The following is a 19,228-nucleotide window of genomic DNA, read 5'->3' on the forward strand; positions in this document are numbered from 1 at the left end:
CACTCCCTCAGTACTGACCCTCTGACAGTGCGACACTCCCTCAGTACTGACCCTCTGACAGTGCGACACTCCCTCAGAACTGACCCTCTGACAGTGCGACACTCCCTCAGTACTGACCCTCTGACAGTGCAGCACTCCCTCAGCACTGACCCTCTGACATAGCCGGACTCCCTCAGTACTGACCCTCCACAAAGCACTGTTCCCTGAGCGCTGACTCTAAAAATGGTAGTGGTAGGAAATGATTTGTGGATTGTTTGCGAGATAGAAAACACAGAGGAGTTAAAGCCTTGTTGTTTTTCACACAGCAGGAAGAATTATCCGCCTTTGCGATAAGCCACAGGAGAAGCAAACCTCTCAGAATGCACTGACATTCATCATTTAACTGGTACAGTATTTATTGGTAACCTTTCTCACTGCTAATGCTGTCTCCTTATTGCGCAAGCACATGGTCAGCAGCCAGGCTCACATCTTGCAATATCTCAGTTCCATTTCATGTCAAATGATAATCCCAGAAGATAGGAGAAATGGACAGAGGCCTTGTGATCAAGTTAGCATGCTGGTCCACTCGGAATTAGGTTTGCAAAATCATTAAAAAATGTGAACCAACCTATCTGGAGAGATAGATTTGAAAAGCATTGTATTGAAGCGAGATTGAACAGTGGCTCTGTGGTTAACACTGCAGTCTCACAGCGCCAGAATCTGGGTTCGATTCCATCCTCAGGCGACCGTCTGTGTGGCGTTTGCACATTTTTCCCTGTGTCTGGGTGGGTTTCCTCTCCCAGTCGAAAGATGTGCGGGTTTGGTGGATTGGCCGTGCTAAAATTACCTGAAGTCTTCAGGGATGTGCAGGTAAGGCCAAAGTGAGGGCTGGAGATTAGAGTCTAGATTCGAGTGGTGCTGGAAAAGCACAGCTGGTCAGGCAGCATCCGAGGAGCAGGAAAATTGACGTTTCGGGCAAAAGCCCTTAATCAGAAATCTTTCTCCTGTGAAATGCAGGGTTCCAGGGATGCGGTGGGTCTGGGTGGACTCAATGGGCTGAATGGCCTGATTTCTCACTGTAGGGGTTCTATGATTCTCTCCTCTGATTGAACCTTGGTCATTCCACCCTTTGAGGTGTCCAGACTGTAAAATGGCGGGGGAGTCGGTGCAGGCGTAATTTCCAAGCAGAACACGAGAAATGTGACTGTACACATTCAGAAAGGCTGGATCGTTTCCATATCTATGTGGGATAGTCCCCCGAGAAATCCAAACAGGAATTGAAAAGGAGTCTCTTCGCCCCAGAGAATCGTGGAAATATGAAACCCCTTCCCACAGGGGAGTTGCTGAAGTGAACCGTCTCGCTGGGGCAATAAACGGGTTCTGGAGGGAGGGTTGGGATGGTGGATTTAACAGGAGGAAAGATGGAAGGAGGTAACAAGGTGGGAGTGGGTTGAATGGCCTGTTTCTGTGCACCTGCTTCCGAAGGGCACACACTCTCATATCCTCATGAGGGCAGACACATGTTGAGAGGATCAGCAAGTCTACATATGTCAATAGATCAGAGCCATTTGGATCACTGCTTGTGATCAGGGTGCGCAGCATCCCATTTACCAGAATGTCCCTGGAGATTTAAAGGCTCATATTACAAGCAAAAAGGTCACAATGACCCAGTTTGCATTTCCTTGACTTTGAATAATGAATAAGATTTGGTTCGAGACAAACTGACTTCAAAATGGCTTTTGGAAGAAATACTAACGGGTTTGTCTTTTCATTTTCCAATCTGTTCCTGCAGACCCGTCAGCAGATCAATTCGTGCGACTGCGACTGTGAACATGCAGAAGGTAGGATTAATCTCAGAGATGGCATTGCGTGAAATCGCCGACGCTGACCTTCCAGCAACTGCTGCCTGTGTTTCCAATCAGTCGTTGTGAGCTGCTTGGACGTCAGAAAGCTTGGGTAACCCAGGCACAAGGAGACCGTGAGGTTCAAAGGAAACCTTCCCATCACTTCCACGTGATGTGGTCTGGGAAACCTCCAGTAAATACTGACATTCTCCAGGAGATGTCCAAGTAAACAATGACAGGCTCCCCATTCAATTCCAGCAGACTCCCACAAACCCTGACACATTCCCTTGAGACCGTCCTTAAATATTGACACACTTATAGGGATATACCCTGAATGGTGATTCACCACTGGGACCTCTGTAAATACTGACGCCCTCTAATCCCTAATAAACCCCCGAGGAGGGACTCCTTGTCAGTATAGATCCACACCCGGAGGCCTCTTGTAAATAGAGACCCACTCATCAAACTTAAACCTTGATAAACTCCCGGGGATTCCTTTTAAATACTGATTCACTCCCAGGAAAAGCCTGTAAGTATTAACAGTCTCAGGCCCCCTGCATTTCACAAATTAACCATCACTGAATGACGGTCAGTGTTGGTCATCTGATTGACAATTGGTGACATCTGTCAGCAAGTCTTCAGCCTGCCTCCTGTCTGTAGCTGGCAATTTGTCCCTCTGTTCGTCTGCTGCTTCAGAGCTGTGTGAGATAACCTGATGTGACCTTTGCCAGAGTATTTGTGCTTACTTTCTCAGACGGGATTCAGACGCACACCAAAGCGAAGACGGCTCGATAGACGTTCCCTCAACAGTTGCCCCTCACTAACACTCTTCCTGATTTTCTTCAAATCACAGCCATCCCAGACATCACCGGGAAGTGTCAGCTCCAACCGGCCGTTGAGTGCTCCTGGATCACCAGGTTCAACAATATGTGTGAGTGGTGAACTTTTCCAATCAACGAGACAGTCTCGCCAGCTATGGTCTTCACCTTACTGTGTACAGATGTTGGGTCAGCACTTTGTTATGTACAGATGTTGGGTCAGTACTTTGTGATGTACAGATGCTGAGTCGGCACTTTGTTGTGTACAGATGTTGGGTCGGCACTTTGTTGCGTTCATGTGAGCTCATAAGACACAGGAACAGAAGTAAGCCATTCAGTGTATCGAGTCTGTTCTCCCATTCAGAGACCATGGCTGATCTGAACATCCCCAACTCCACTGACCCGCCTTTTCCCCCATAATCCTTGACTCCCTTCCTGATTCAAAATCCATCTCAGCCTTGAATATATGTAATGAGGATTAGAATCCCCACAGTGTGGGAACAGGCCCTTCGGCCCAACAAGTCCACACCAACCCTCCCAAGAGTAACCCACCCCGACCTATTCCCCCAGCCTATGTTCACCCCTGAGTAATGCACCTGGCCTACACATCCCTGGACACTGTGGGAAATTGAGCCTGGCCAATCCACCCTAACCTTGCACACCTTTGGACTGTGGGAGGAAACCGGAGCAAACCCACGCAGACACGGGGAGAATGTGCAAACTCCACACAGCCAGTTGCCCGAGGCTGGAATCGAACCTGGGTCCCTATCCCTGTGAGACAGCAGTGCTGCCCACTGAGCCACCGTGCCGGCGACCCATCCTCAACAGCCCTCTGCATTAAAGACACTCTGCAGATGAACTCCCCTCTGAGAGAAGAAATCCCTCCTCATCCCTGTCTCAATGGGCAACCCCTTCTGCTGAAATTGTGCTCCCGGTTCGAATTTCTTTTCCACAACAGGGGGAAAAAAAAACCTTTCTGCATTTATCTTTTAAGTCCTCGCAGAATCTTACGTGTTTCAATGATGTTGCCTCATTGGTCCAAGTTCCAATGAGTTCAGGCCCAACCGACTCAACGTCTCCTCATCAGACAGTCCACCCATACCCAGGACCAGTCCAGTGAACCCTCCCCTGGGCTGCCTCTAATGCCAGAATATTCTTCACTAGACAACAGGCCCCGAACTGTTCATCCTATTCCAGCGAGGTTGGGCTCGTGCCGAGAATAGTTCAAGCCAAACCTCCTTAACTTTTCTGTTCCATTCCCTCTGAAGTCAAGGCCAAAATTCCTCCGGCCTTCTTTATTATCTCCTGAACTCTGATGCCAGCTCTCTCTGCAAGTCGTGGACACGAACTCTCAAATCCCCTTTGTTCTCTCTCCATTTAAATACTATTCAACTCCTTCGTTCTCCCTGCCAAAGTGTCTGACCTCAGAATTCCCACATTGTGTTCCATTTGATGGGTTTTTGCCCACTTGTCGGTTCGTTGTTTGCCTCCCTGCCTATTTTTATGTCAACTGCATACCTGGCTATCACACATGCACATTCCACATCCTTTTTTACACAAATGTACACAATCCTCCAGCTGGGGGTCCAGACCACAGAAAATAGAACATAGGGCAGTACAGCACAGTCCAGGCCCTTCGGCCCTTGATGTTGCACAACCTTTCTGCAATCACCTTAAAAGTATGACCCCTCATGACAGCCAATTCCACCCTGAGAAAAAGTCTCTGGCTATCCACTCTATCTGTGCCTCTCATCATCTGGCACACCTCTATCAAGTCACCTCTCATCCTTCTTCACTCCAATGAGAAAAGCCCAGCTCCCTCAACCTTTCTTCATAAGGCATGCCCTCCAGTCCAGGCAGCTTCCTGGTAAATCTCCTCTCTAAAGATTCCACATCTTTCCTATAATGAAAGAACTGAACACAATACTCCAAGTGTGGTCTCACACCAGGGCTCGAAAGAGCTGCGACATAACCTCATGGCTCTTAAACTCAATCCCCCTGCTCATGAAAGCCAACGCACCATACGCCTTCTTAACAACCCTGTCAACTTGAGTGGCCACTTTGAGGGATCAATGGACAGGACCGTAAGATCCCTCTGTTCCTCCACACTGCCAAGAATCCTGCCTTTAACCCTGTATGCTGCATTCAAATTCGACCTTACAAAGAAAGACTTCACACTTTCCGAGGTTGAACTCCATCTGCCACTTCTCAGCCCAGTACTGCATCCTGTCAACGTCCCGTTGCAACCTACAACAGCCCTCCACACTATCCACCACTCCAACAATCTTCATATCACCGGCAAACGCACTAACCCACCCTTCCATTTCCTCATCCAAGTCATTTATAAAAATTACAAAGAGCAGAGGTCTCAGAACAGATCCCTGCGGAACACCACTGGTCACCGAGCTCCAGGCTGAATATTGTCCATCTATTACCACTCTCTGTCTTGTCTGGGCCAGCCAATTCTGTATCCAGCTAAATTTTCCTGTATCCCATGCCTCCTTCCTTTCTGAATGAGCGAACCTTATCAAACGCCTTGCTAAAATCCATTTACACCATATCCACTGCTCTACCCTCATCAATGTGTTCTGTCACATCCTCAAAGACTTCAACAAGACTTGTGAGGCAATGACCTGCCCCTCACAAAGCCATGTTGACTATCTCTAATCAAGCAGTGGTTTTACAATTAATCATAAATCTTGTCTCTCAGAATCCTCTCCAATAATTTGACCACCACAGATGTAAGAGTGACTGGTCTGTAATTCCCAGGGTTATCCCTATTCCCTTTCTTGAACAGGGGAATAACATTTGCCACCCTCCAATCATCTGGCACTACTCCAGTGGACACTGAGGATGTAAAGATCATTGCCAAAGGTGCAGCAATCTCTTTCCTCACTTCCTGTAGTAACCTTGGGTATATCCCATCTGGCCAAGTGGACTTATCAATCCTTATATTTTTCAAAATTTCCAGCATGTCCTCCTTCTTAACATCAATCGAGCATATCACTCTGTTTCATGTTGTCCTCACAAACGACAAGGTCCCTGTCACTAGTGAATACTGAAGCAAAATGTTTATGAAGAACCTCCCCTACTTCCTCTGACTACTGGTACAAGTTCCCTGCACTATCCCTGATCGGCCCTACCCCATCTCTGGCCATCCTCTTGCTCCTCACGTAAGTGCAGAATGCCTTATGGTTTTCCATAATCCTACCCACGAAAGCTATATCATGCCCCTTCTAGCTCTCCTGAGTCCATTCTTCAGTTTCTACCTTATAACCCTCTAGAGCCCTGTCTGATCCTTGCCTCTTCAACCTTAAGTAAGCTTCCTTCTTCCTCTTGACTAGATGTTCTCCATCCCTTGTCACCCAAGGTTCCTTCACCCTGCCATCCCTTCCTTGCCTCAGTGGGACAAACCTAGCAGCAACTGCTCCCAAAACCACCTCCACATTTCTGTCATGCATTTTCCTGAGAACACGTGTTCCCAATTTAGGTGCCCCAGTTCCTGCCTAATAGCATTGTAATCCCTCTCCTCCAATTAAATACTTTCCCATGCCCGTCTATTCCTATCCCTCTCCATGACTATAGTAAAGGTCAGGGAGTCATGATCACTATCACCGAAATGCTCTCGCATCGAGAGATCTGACACCTGGCCTGGTTCGTTGCCGAGCACCAAATATGGCCTCCCCTCTAGTCGGCCTATCTACATATTGAGTCAGGAACCCTTCCTGGACACACCTGACAAAAACTGCTCCATCCGAACTATTTGAGCTAAGGAGGTTCCAATCAATATTAGGGAGGTGAAAGTCACCCATGATAACAATCCTGGTCTGGTTCATTGCCAATCACCAAATCCAATATGGCCCTCCCCTCTTATCCACCAATCGACATAATGAGTCAAGAATCCTTCCTGGACACACTTGACAAAAACTGCTCCATCCAAACTGTTTGAACTAAGTAGGTTCCAATCAATATTAGGGAAGTTAAAATCACCCATGACAACAACCCTGTTATTTCTGCACCTTTCCAAAATCTGCCTCCCAATCTGCTCCTCAGTGTCTCTGTTGCTAGTCGGGGGTCTGTAGAAAACTCCCAATAAATTGGCTGCACTTTCCTGTTTCTGACTTCCACCCTCCTTGATGATCTCCCTTTCTGAAGCTGTGATACTATCCCTGATCAGCAATGCCACATCCCCCGTGATATCCAAGTCTCCGTGATGACCACAACATCATAGTTCCAAGTACTGATCCAGGCTCGAAGCTCATCACCCTTCTTCCTGATATTTCTTGCGTTACAATAGACACATTTTAACCCATCACACTGACTGCAAATAGGGTCATAGAGTCATAGATATGTACAGCACGGAAACAGACCCTTCGGTCCAACCTGTCCATGCTGACCAGATATCCCAACCCAATCTCGTCTCACCTGCCAGTACCCGGCCCATATCCCTCCAAACCCTTCCTATTCACATACCCATCCATATGCCTCTTAAATGTTGCAATTGTACCAGCCTCCACCACATCCTCTGGCAGCTCATTCCATACACGTACCACCCTCTGTGTGAAAAGGTTGCCCCTTAGGTCTCTTTTATATCTTTTCCCTCTCACCCTAACAACTCCTGTACTCAATACTCTGACTAATAAAGGAAAGCATACCAAATGCCTTCTTCACTATTGTCCCTATCAACTGTCTATCCCTCCTCACGGACTCTGCACAATGTAGCTGGCTGTACACCAGCAATCCCGTCCTCTGGTCCGTAGCTCCGGTTCCCACCCCCTCCCTGCCAAACTAGTTTAACCCCTCCCGCAGAGCTCCAGCAAACCTCCCACCCAGGATATTGGTACCCCTCCAGTTCAGGTGCAATTCATCCTTCTTGTATTGTCCCAGAAAGTATCCCAATGATCCACATAGCTGAAGCCCTCCCTCCTACACCAGCCCTGTAGCCACGTATTAAGCTGCACTCGCTCTCTGTTCCGAGCCTCTGTTCCGAGCCCGTGGCACCGGTAGCAATTCCGAGATCACCCTTCTGCTCATCCTGTCTTCTCACTTCCAACCTAACTCCCGATCTGCCCTTTTCAGGTCATCCCTTTTCCGAGCTGTGTCATTGGTGCCGACGCATACCACAACGTCTGGGTGCTCACCCCTCCCCCTTAAGAATCCTGTAAACCCGATCCGAGATATCCCTGACTCTGGCAACGTACCATTCGGGAATCTCGTTCACAATCGCAGAATCTCCTGTCTGATCCTCTCACCAATGAATCTCTCATCACTATCGCTCTCCTATTCTCCCCCCTTCCCTCCTGAGCGACAAAACCAGACGCAGTGCCAGAGACCTGGCCACTGAGGCTTTCTCCTCGTAAGTCGCCCCTCCCAACAGTATCCGAAACGGTATCTTTATTATTGAGGGGGACGCCCACAAGGGCTCCCTGCAATGTCTGCCTCTTCCCTTTCCCTCTCCTGATGCTCACCCAGCTCCCTTCAATCCTGTAACTCGGTGTGATTGCCTCCCTCTCACTCATCTCTGTCACCCTCTCAGACTCCTGAATGGTCTGACGTTCATCCAGCTTTTCACTGTGCACGTGACAATAAATTCAATTCAGCTATAGCTCCAGTTCCCCATGGCGGGCTGTGAGGGGCAGCAGTTGGGTGCAAGGTCGAACAAGTGTCTTATGCAAAGTCAACATCACCTCCCTGCTCTTGTATTCTATGCCCTTATTAATAAAGCCAAGGGCATTGGGTGCTTTATTAAGTGCCACCTTCACTGATCTGTGCACATATACCACTCCCCCCCCCCCAACCCCCAGCTCCCTCTGCTTCTGCACCCCCTTTCGAATTGGACCCTCTGTTTTATTATTGTCTTGCAATGCTCTCCTGACCAAAGTGTACCACCTCACACATCTCTGCATTGAATCTCAACTGCCAGCTCTCTCGCCACCTTGGCACTGTCCGTTTGGAGATCCGCACTGCCTCCCAATTCCTACAAGTTCCGTGTCGACTGCAAACTTGGAAATGGTCTCCTGCACAGCAAGATCCAGCCCATTAACATATAGCAGGAAAAGCAAAGCTCCTAAGACTGAGCCCTGGGGATCTCCACAAGAAACATTCCCCCAGCTTGAAAAGTATCCATTCACTCTCCGTTTCCTATCCCTCAGACAATACATGCTACTACTGTCCTTCTTATACCCTGACCTATAACTTTCCTCACACACTTGTTGTCAAATTCTGTCTGGAAATCCAAATAAACCACATTGACACCATTACTTCCTGAATAAACACCGACAAATTAGTTTGACACCTCAATTCACGCACATTCTCCCTCAGCAATCCACCTTTCTCCACGTGATGACTGATTTAACCCTGAGTAACTGTTTCTGGATTGTTTTCCATCACCAAAGTTAAACTAACTGGTCTGTTGTCATTATCCTTAACAATCATTTCTGAGCAAAGGCCTCATATTCTCCCCGGCGGCAGAGACATCATTCTTTTTGACAAATGGAGTTTTACGATTACTGAGGACAGCATTGGGGCATTTCGGTTTGCAGAGAAATTGTTCGAAGGTCCGGTGGTCCACAGCGTGTTGCCATTGACTGCAGCGCAGACTGTGGCCATCCGCTCACTCATCACTCTTTGTGTGAAAAACGTGCCTCACACATCTCTTGTAAACTTTCCTCCCTGCGCCTTTAGCCTGTGTCCCCCCGTAACTGACCCCTCCACCCTGGGAGAGATACCTCCCACTTTCCACTCTATCCATGCCATTCGCAATCTTATAAACATCCATCAGTTCACCCCCTCAATCTCGTGCATTCCAGTAAAAACAAATACAGTCAATCTAACTTTTCATCATCGCTAAAATCCCCCATGTCAAGTAACATCCCGGTCAGGTAGGAGAAAGTGAAGATTGCAGATGCTGGAGTACCTATCCAAAAACCCAACAGATTATCCCAACTTTATGATACTGTTCCAAATACTAGCAAAAATCCACACATACATGCCTTGGCACAAAAGCTAAAATCAAACCCAGGGTCTTACAGGAGAGAAAAAATGTGGTGCTGGAAAAGCACAGCAGGCTGGGCAGCATCCGAGGAGCAGGAGAATCGACGTTTCGATTCCTGAAGAAGGGCTTATGCCCGAAACGTCGATTCTGTTTTTCCAGCACCACATTTTTAAACTCTAACATCCGGGTCAACCTTTTCTGTACCCTCTCCAAAGCAACCACGTCCTTCTGGTAGTGTGGTGACCAGAACTGTATGCAACATTCCACGTGTGGCTCAACTAAAGTTCTACAAAGACTCAGGAGATATCCCTGTCAGGAAATGCTGGCACAAATTGTAGGTTAAATACGTTGTGGATGAGACCAAATCCCTTCAAAATACATGAAGAAGGTAGCCTAGATCCTAACTGCTTCTAATTTTATAAGTAAATGTAAGGTGTTGCTTTCCAGATGCAATTCACTTGTCAATCAACTCGATGGTAAGCAAAACACAATTTATTCATAAACTCGAGTTAAAATCCCACAAGAGAAAGAATAAGGAAAATAATTGACTCAGTTGCAACTCTATCGGAAATCTTAACAGAATATTAGATTCAGGAACTTTTACTAATTAACCGTTGCAAAATAGTAACATCCCAAAAACAGATCCTTGGCAAAAGGCAACTTTAAAAAACAGATTGTCTCACATATAACTCCAGCAAAGGGAAGAGCTTTCAACAAAAGCTGAAAGAGGGGAAAAATAGCTTCCGTTTCTTCAAGACCTCGGCACCGACTGCCACTGAAAAATGAAGGGACTAAAAATCCTGGTCCTGTGAGGGCTTCGATTGTTCCAAAGAACAAAGAACATTTACAGCCCAGGAACAAGCCCTTCGGCCCTCCAAGCCTGAGCCCATCCAAATGTACTGTCTAAACCTGTCGGTCAATTCCTAAGCACCTGTATCCCTCTGCTCCCCACCTACACATGCATTTATCCAGACGCATCTTAAATGAATCTACCGTGCCTGCCTCTACCACCTCTGCTGGCAACACGTTCCAGACGCCCACCACCCTCTGTGTGAAGTACTTACCATGTGTATCCCCCTTAAACTTTCCACGTCTCACCTTGAAAGCGTGACCTCTCATTGAATCCTTCACCCGGGAAAAAGCTTGTCTCTATCCACCCTGTCTATACCCGTCATGATTTTGTAAACCTCAATCAGGTTCCCCCTCAATCTCCTTTTTTCTAATGAAAAGAAAGCTGACGTACTCAACCTCTCTTCATAGCTAACACCTTCCATACCAGGCAACATCCTCGTGAACCTTCTCTGTACCCTCTCCAAAGCGTCCACATCCTTTTTGTAATGCGGCGACCAGAACTGTACACAGTATTCTAAATGTGGCCGAACCAATGTCTTGTACAATTTTAACATGATTATATTCTAAATGCGGCCGAACCAATGTCTTGTACAATTTTAACATGACTTGGCAGCTCTTATACTCAATACCCCCTCCAATGAAGGCAAGCATACCATATGCCTTCTTGACCACTCTATCCACCTGTGCAGCCACCTTCAGGGTACAATGGACCTGAACTCCCTGATCTCTCTGCCCATCAACTTTTCCCAAGGCTCTTGCGTTCATTGTATAATTCGCTCTAGAGTTCGTCTTGCCGAAATGCATCACCTCACATTTTTCTGGATTGAACACCATCTGCCACTTCCCCGCCCAACTCTCCAAAATATCTATATCCTCCTGTATTCTCTGACAGTCCCTTATGCTTTCTGCTTTATAACTTTTAAGAAAAAACAAGGCCTCATGATTTCATTGGCTTTCCAACTAGACAGCTCGCCACCTCAGTCTTAAAAGCTGTCTTTAAAAAAAAGGACAAAATAACCTCTTAAAGTCAATGTATCGTCACAAATAGGAGGGAAACGCTGTGAAGTGCTGGTGACACACAGATCCCTTATGCTTTCTGCTTTATAACTTTTAAGAAAAATGATTTCATTGGCTTTCCAACTAGACAGCTCGCCACCTCAGTCTTAAAAACTGTCTTTAAAAAAAAGGACAAAATAACCTCTTAAAGTCAATGTATCGTCACAAATAGGAGGGAAACGCTGTGAAGTGCTGGTGACACACAGATTCACTTCAGTCCCAGCTCCCCCTAAGGGGCTTGACACCACTTTGAATACAGTGCCCAAATGAAGCAAGCTGCCTTAATTCTCCTCTCTGCCCGACAGGCGAAGATGGATAACCAGGTGTTGGCCTATAAAGATCTGGCTGCAATCCCGAAAGACAAGGCAATACTGGAGATTGAGCGGCCAGACCTGATGATCTACGAACCACATTACAGTTACTTCTGTGCAGAGAGACCGGAGCCAGTGGGGTCTGCTGAGGTACATTGTTTTGCTGGCAAGAAGTGGCGAGTTTTCTACAGAGCTCTGAGCTTTGGATGTGGCTGTGTTTCAGTCATAGAGTGATAGAGTCAAAGAGATGTCCAGCCCAGAAACAGACCCTTCAGTCCAACTCGTCCATGCCAACCTAGATATCCTAACCTAATCTGGTCCCATTTTCCAGCACTTGGCCCATATCCCTCTAAACCCTTCCTATTCATATACCCATCCATATGCCTTTTAAATGTTGCAATTGTACCAGCCTCCACCACTTCCTCTGGCAGCTCATTCCACACACGCACCACCCTCTATGTGAAAAAGTTGCCCCTTAGGTCTTTTTTATATCTTTCCCCTCTCACCCTAAACCTCTCATTCTGGACTCCCCACCCCAGGGAAAAGACTGTCTATTTATCCTACCCATGCCCTTCATGATTTTATAAACCTCTATAAGGTCACCCCTCAGCCTCTGACGCTCCAGGGAAACCAGCCCCAGCCTCTCCCTATAGCTCAAACCCTCCAACCCTGGCAATATCCTTGTAAATCTTTTCTGCACCCTTTCAAGTTTCACATCTTTCTGATAGGAAGGAGACCAGAATTGCATGCAATATTCCAACAGTGGCCTAACCAATGTCCTGTACAGCCGCAACATGACTTCCCGATTCCAATACTCAATGCTCTGACCAATGAAGGAAAGCTCTGTCAGCCGCTAACTTTAGTATCAATAGCTATTTGAACTGGCTGATCCTGCTCCTGCCCTTTACCAACATCTGCACATTGGTGAGATATCATTGTTACGTAGAATGTTATAGGGTCATCGTATCATGGAGACATCATGGCCCAAACGAAGGCCATTCAGCCGACTGAACCAGTTCGTTGCAGACCAATCCAGCTCAGTCAGTTTCAGTCACCACCCAGGATCCAGCTCCTAGTGGATTACCTAACTGATTGAGTACTGCCAGATCAGAGCTTGCCGAGGGTGATCCCAGTTTAACTCTGAATTGGCAAACCAGTCCAGCATTGCCCCTGACCTCGAAAAGGAAGTGATAAGGCCTTCCAGTGACGCAGTTGCAACAGTGTGAATTGCTATCAGTCCAAAACATCTGGGCCAGAAGGCGGCTCCTGTGTTGACAGGACCCCTGGGACTTCCACAGTCAGAGACTGGGCTTCAGAACAGACACTGAAACTGCAGATAGTGGTGCGTTTTGTTTCTGAGGATGAATTTTGAGCAACTTTACAACGACAGAGACACCGTGGATGTCTTTGTCGACCACTGTGAAAACACGCGATGCATTTTGTGCGCATGTTTTCCATTGACTGATTTATTGTAGCCACATAACGAAAATAATGTTCAGATCTTTCACTCACATGGCTGGTCTTTTGCAGTAAGTATTCAGCCAGTCAAGTCGTTGCCCATTATAGGACAACCTGAGACCAATGACAAATCTCTGGTGCAGTAAATCTATCTGGATCCATTTTCCATATTTTACAAATGAAAGTCCAAATGATAGTGGACTCTTTGTGGACCTTAAGTGGTAGCTCAACTCAGAGCATAGCAACGAGCAGAAAATTTCGGGTCATGGCTTTGTGGAGGTTGTCTTTAAATGTGTTTCCATTTATTAAAATGAGACTTCAGATTATTCATTCTAATTCATGTCCTTTTCTTCCGCAGCGCTCACAGTCACCACGTCCGATGTCTCCTCTCACCTACCCTGAGGTAAGGTGGAAGGATCAATCCTCATTTTATGAACTGATCTGTTATGAAGCATACTCATTTCCTTATCCACCAAAGCAGGTTCAGAAATATCCTGGGATCTAAGGAACTCTTGCTGCAGCCATCTTTCCCAGGATTCCTTGCTCAAATCCCTCCAATCAGGTTTCCAGTGAGGTCACAGTACGGAAACAGCTTTCAGCAAAGCCTCAAATGACCAATGTGAAACTGTGGTGAAACAGTCCCCCTTGGATGCAGGTTTGCTCGCTGAGTTGTAAGGTTCATTTCCAGACGTTTCGTCACCCTAGAGAATTCCTAGAAATGTGGCATTCCAACCGGAACTCTATCAACAAACACATCGAGTTAGACCTGCATCTGCCACCCCCTGAGAAAAAGAACAGGAAATGACATCACCACTGGAAATAACATCAACAACCCAAAGAAACCCAAACATATTCATAGAAAGCAGGAATCATCAGCAGTGCTTTGCCCAGAGGCCCACTGAAGATGTTACCTTATAGGGTGACGAAACGTCTGGAAATGAACCTTCCAGCTCAGCGAGCAAACCTACATCCAGAACCTCAACCTGCAAATCTTCTCAAAACTCGCTAAAACAGTTCCCCTCTCTATCTTCTATAATAGAATCCCGACAGTGTAGAAATAGGCCATTCTGCCCATCTAATCCACACTGACTCTCTAAAGAGTATCCCACCCAGACTCAACCCTCCTATCCTATACCTGTAACTGTGCCTTTCCCATGGCTAATCCACCTAGCCTCTACAGCCCAGGATACTATGGGCAGTGTGGCATGGCCAATCCACCTAACCTGCACATCTTTGGACTGAAACAGCAGGCGTTTCCTCCAATTCACCATTCGGAAGAGCCAAGCCAGTGTCTTAGAACATGGAACATAGAACAGTACAGTACAATACAGGCCCTTCGGCTCATGATGTTGTGCCAAGCATTCATCTTAATCTAAGATCAACCTAACCTACACACCACTCAATTTACTACTGTCCACATGCTTGTCCAGCAGTCGCTTAGATGTCCCAAATGTCTCTGACTCTACTACCATGGCTGGGCAGTGCCTTCCACCACTCTCTGCATAAAGAACCTACCTCTGGCATCTTCTCTCTCCCTTCATCCAATCACCTTGAAATTATGACCCCCTCCGACTGCCATTTCTGCCCTGGGGAAAAGTCTCTGGCTATCCACTCTATCTGTGCCTTTCATCGTCTTGTACACCTCTATCAAGTCACCTCTCTTTCTTCTTCTCTCCAGTGTGAAAAGCCCCAGCTCTCTCAACCTCCCCTTCAAAAGACAAGCCCTCCAATCCAGGCAGCATTCAGGTAAACCTCCCCTGCACTCTCTCCAAAGCATCTCCATCCTACCTATAAGGAGGTGAAGTTCCCCTCTCTATCTTCTATAATAGAATCCCTACAGTGTAGAAATAGGCCATTCTGCCCATCTAATCCCCACTGACTCTCTAAAGAGTATCCCACCCAGACTCAACCCTCCTATCCTATACCTGTAACTGTGCCTTTCCCATGGCTAATCCACCTAGCCTCTCCACTATGGGCAGTGTGGCATGGCCAATCCACCTAACCTGCACATCTTTGGACTGAAACAGCAGGCGCTTCCTCCAATTCACCATTCGGAAGAGCCAAGCCAGTGTCTTAGAACATAGAACATAGAACAGTACAGTACAATACAGGCCCTTCGGCTCATGATGTTGTGCCAAGCATTCATCTTAATCTAAGATCAACCTAACCTACACACCACTCAATTTACTACTGTCCACGTGCTTGTCCAGCAGTCGCTTAGATGTCCCAAATGTCTCTGACTCTACTACCATGGCTGGGCAGTGCCTTCCACCACTCTCTGCATAAAGAACCTACCTCTGGCATCTTCTCTCTCCCTTCATCCAATCACCTTGAAATTATGACCCCCTCCGACTGCCATTTCTGCCCTGGGGAAAAGTCTCTGGCTATCCACTCTATCTGTGCCTCTCATCGTCTTGTACACCTCTATCAAGTCACCTCTCTTTCTTCTTCTCTCCAGTGTGAAAAGCCCCAGCTCTCTCAACCTCCCCTTCAAAAGACAAGCCCTCCAATCCAGGCAGCATTCAGGTAAACCTCCCCTGCACTCTCTCCAAAGCATCTCCATCCTACCTATAAGGAGGTGACCAGAAGTGAACACAATCTTCCGAGTGTGGTCTAACCAGGGTTTTACACAGTTGCAGCAAAACCTCACGGCTCTTAAACTCACTCCCCCGTTAATGAAAACCCAAACACCATATGCCTTCTTTTAACAACTCTATCAACTTGGGCGGCAACTTTGAGGGATCTATATACGTGGATCCCAAGATCCCACTGTTCCGCCACACTGCCAGGAATCCTGTCTTTAACCTTGTATTCGGCATTCAAATTCGACCTTCCAAAATGAATCACTTTGCCTTTATCCAGGTTGAACGACTTTTGCCACTTCTCAGCCCAGCTCTGTCAATGTCTCGTTGTAGCCTTGGCTATGGTAAAGGTGAGGCAGTTGCGATCACTGTCGCCGAAATGCTCTCCCACCGAGAGATCTGACACCTGGCCGGGCTCGTTGCCTAGCACCAATTCCAATATGGCCTCCCCTCTCGTTCGGCCTATCTACATGTTGAGTCAGGAATCCTTCCTGGACACACCTGACAAAATGGGCTCCATCCAGACCATCTGCACTAAGGAGGTTCCAATCAGTGTTGGGGAAGTTGAAGTCACCCATCACAACAACTCTGTTACATCTGCATCTTTCCAAGGTCTGCTATCCATTCTGCTCTACCACCCCTTTGCTGCTATTGAGAGAGCCTGCGAAAACATCCAATGAAGTGACTGCTCCTTCCCTGTTACTGATTTCCACGCGTACTGACTCAGTGCACAGACCCTCCACAGCAATCTCCTTTTCTGCAGCTGTGATGCCCTCTTTAATGAACAATGCTACTCCCCCTCCTCTTTGACCCCCCCCCCCGCCTCCGTTCTTTTTAAAAAGATCTAAACCCTGGAACATGCAGCAACCATTCCTGCCCCTGTGAAATCCATGTCTCACTTATGGCCACTACATCATAGTTCCACGTACAGATCTATGCTCAAAGTTCATCACTCTTATTCCTGACACTCCTTGCATCGTAAGAGACACACTTTTACCCAACCCTTTGCCCTATCAACTGCATATCCTTCTTGACAGACACTCTGCATTCTATTTCTGCCTGTTCAACAACTACCTTCTCCTCTGATCTGTCACTCTGGTTCTCATCCCCCTGCCAAACTAGTTTAAACCCTCCTGAAGTGCGCTCGCAAATCTCCCGTTCAGGACATTGGTGCCCTTCCAGTTGCAACCCGTCCTTCATGTACAGTAGGAACCCCAATGATTTATGTATCTGAAGGCCTCCCTCCTGCACCAGCCCTGTAACCACATGTTTAACTGCACTTGCTCCCTGTTCCTCACCTCACTAGCACGTGGCACCGGTAGTAATCCTGAGATTGCCACTCTGCTCATCCTGCTTTTTACCTTCCAACCTAACTCACTGAAATCACCTTTTAGATCCTCATCCCTTCCCCTAGCTATGTCGTTGATGCCAACTGCACCACAACCTCTGGACACTCACCCTCCCCCTTCAGAATCTTGTCGACTCCATCAGAGACATCCTGGGCCCTGGCACCTGGGAGACGAAATACTTCCGGGAGTCCTGTTCGCAACCACAGAATCTCCTGTCCGTTCATCTCATTATTGAGTTTTCTGGGAGCAGTTTCAGTTCCCCCATCTCCCGTGAGTTTGGTCCCTGCGTCCAGTATTCGACTCCCACCCTGGCTGGCAAGGCCTCAGTTTGGCTCTGCCGAGCTATCGCACTTGGATCTTCCAGGATTTCCTCCTGGCCAGTCCAGCTGTCAGCCGGATCCAAGAGTCCAGTGGTGGAGAATTTCCTCTGGCTGTTCCCCTTGCTTGGGTGGCCCCAGTGCAAGGGTTGTCAGCAAGGAGCTGTATCAGGGGAGGGCAGCACACACACGCTAACTGTGAAACTCTGTCTCCTTTCAGTACATGATGTATAAGGAGAGCCGGGAATGGGCAGATGGGAAGTCTCCGGGATCCACGATGGGATCGGCCTGCAGTCGCCGTAGCTACCTGTCCACTGGGAGTCTCCCACACCACTTCCACAGGCCAGGTAGGGGCACAGCATGTGATTTGACTGTTGCCTGAATCCTCACACTCAGCTCACATTCGGCAGCGGGTTCACTGGTCACATTCTGAAGGATTTTATTCGCCAACAAATAAATTACAATTAACTGAACATCATAAAGAACAAGCGTGTGATGTTGAACTCCATCTCTCTTCCTCTCTGTGTCTCTCTGAAACTCCCTCTGTCTCTGGTCTCTCGATTGCTCTGTCTTCTGCTTCTGTGTCTTTTCTCTCTGACTGTCTCTATCTCACTCTGCACATGTGTGTGTCTCTGTCTCTCTCTCTCTCTGTGAGTGAGTATGTGTGTGTGTGTGTCTGTCTCTCTGTCTCTGTGTGAATGAGTATGTGTGTGTGTGTCTATATCTCTCTCTCTCTCTGTGAGTGAGTATGTGTGTGTGCATCTGTCTCTCTCTCTCTCTCTGTGAGTGAGTATGTGTGTGTGTGTCTGTCTGTCTCTCTCTCTCTGTGAGTGAGTATGTGTGTGCATCTGTCTCTCTCTCTCTGTGAGTATGTGTGTGTGCATCTGTCTCTCTCTCTCTCTCTGTGAGTGAGTGTGTGTGTGTGTCTGTCTCTCTCTCTGTGAGTGAGTATGTGTGTGTGCGTCTGTCTCTCTCTCTCTCTCTCTCTGTGAGTGAGTATGTGTGTGTGCATCTGTCTCTCTCTCTCTGTGAGTATGTGTGTGTGCATCTGTCTCTCTCTCTCTGTGAGTATGTGTGTGTGCATCTGTCTCTCTCTCTCTGTGAGTATGTGTGTGTGCATCTGTCTCTCTCTCTCTGTGAGTATGTGTGTGTGCATCTGTCTCTCTCTCTCTGTGAGTATGTGTGTGTGCATCTGTCTCTCTCTCTCTGTGAGTATGTGTGTGTGCATCTGTCTCTCTCTCTCTGTGAGTATGTGTGTGTGCATCTGTCTCTCTCTCTCTGTGAGTATGTGTGTGTGCATCTGTCTCTCTCTCTCTGTGAGTATGTGTGTGTGCATCTGTCTCTCTCTCTCTGTGAGTATGTGTGTGTGCATCTGTCTCTCTCTCTCTGTGAGTATGTGTGTGTGCATCTGTCTCTCTCTCTCTGTGAGTATGTGTGTGTGCATCTGTCTCTCTCTCTCTGTGAGTATGTGTGTGTGCATCTGTCTCTCTCTCTCTGTGAGTATGTGTGTGTGCATCTGTCTCTCTCTCTCTGTGAGTATGTGTGTGTGCATCTGTCTCTCTCTCTCTGTGAGTATGTGTGTGTGCATCTGTCTCTCTCTCTCTGTGAGTATGTGTGTGTGCATCTGTCTCTCTCTCTCTCTCTGTGAGTGAGTGTGTGTGTGTGTCT

At 47.4% G+C, this 19,228-nt stretch overlaps 1 protein-coding gene across 4 annotated transcripts in view; it reads left to right on the forward strand.

Annotated features, from left to right (window-relative positions):
* Window positions 1-298: 298 nt before the first annotated feature.
* The window catches only part of dmtn (dematin actin binding protein), a 47,453-nt gene continuing 28,523 nt past the window's right edge, over window positions 299-19,228 (forward strand). For 2 of the 4 annotated variants that reach the window (XM_043681540.1, XM_043681543.1), the window contains exons 1-6: window positions 299-385; window positions 1,772-1,820; window positions 2,677-2,754; window positions 11,849-12,004; window positions 13,671-13,715; window positions 17,781-17,907. In XM_043681540.1, coding sequence (XP_043537475.1) covers window positions 1,812-1,820; window positions 2,677-2,754; window positions 11,849-12,004; window positions 13,671-13,715; window positions 17,781-17,907 — 415 coding nt within the window. In that variant the 5' untranslated portion in view covers window positions 299-385; window positions 1,772-1,811. The other 2 variants (XM_043681544.1, XM_043681542.1) reach the window with 2 other exon arrangements.

The sequence above is a fragment of the Chiloscyllium plagiosum genome, chromosome 42 (genome assembly GCF_004010195.1).
Source record: "Chiloscyllium plagiosum isolate BGI_BamShark_2017 chromosome 42, ASM401019v2, whole genome shotgun sequence".
Classification (NCBI taxonomy): domain Eukaryota; kingdom Metazoa; phylum Chordata; class Chondrichthyes; order Orectolobiformes; family Hemiscylliidae; genus Chiloscyllium; species Chiloscyllium plagiosum.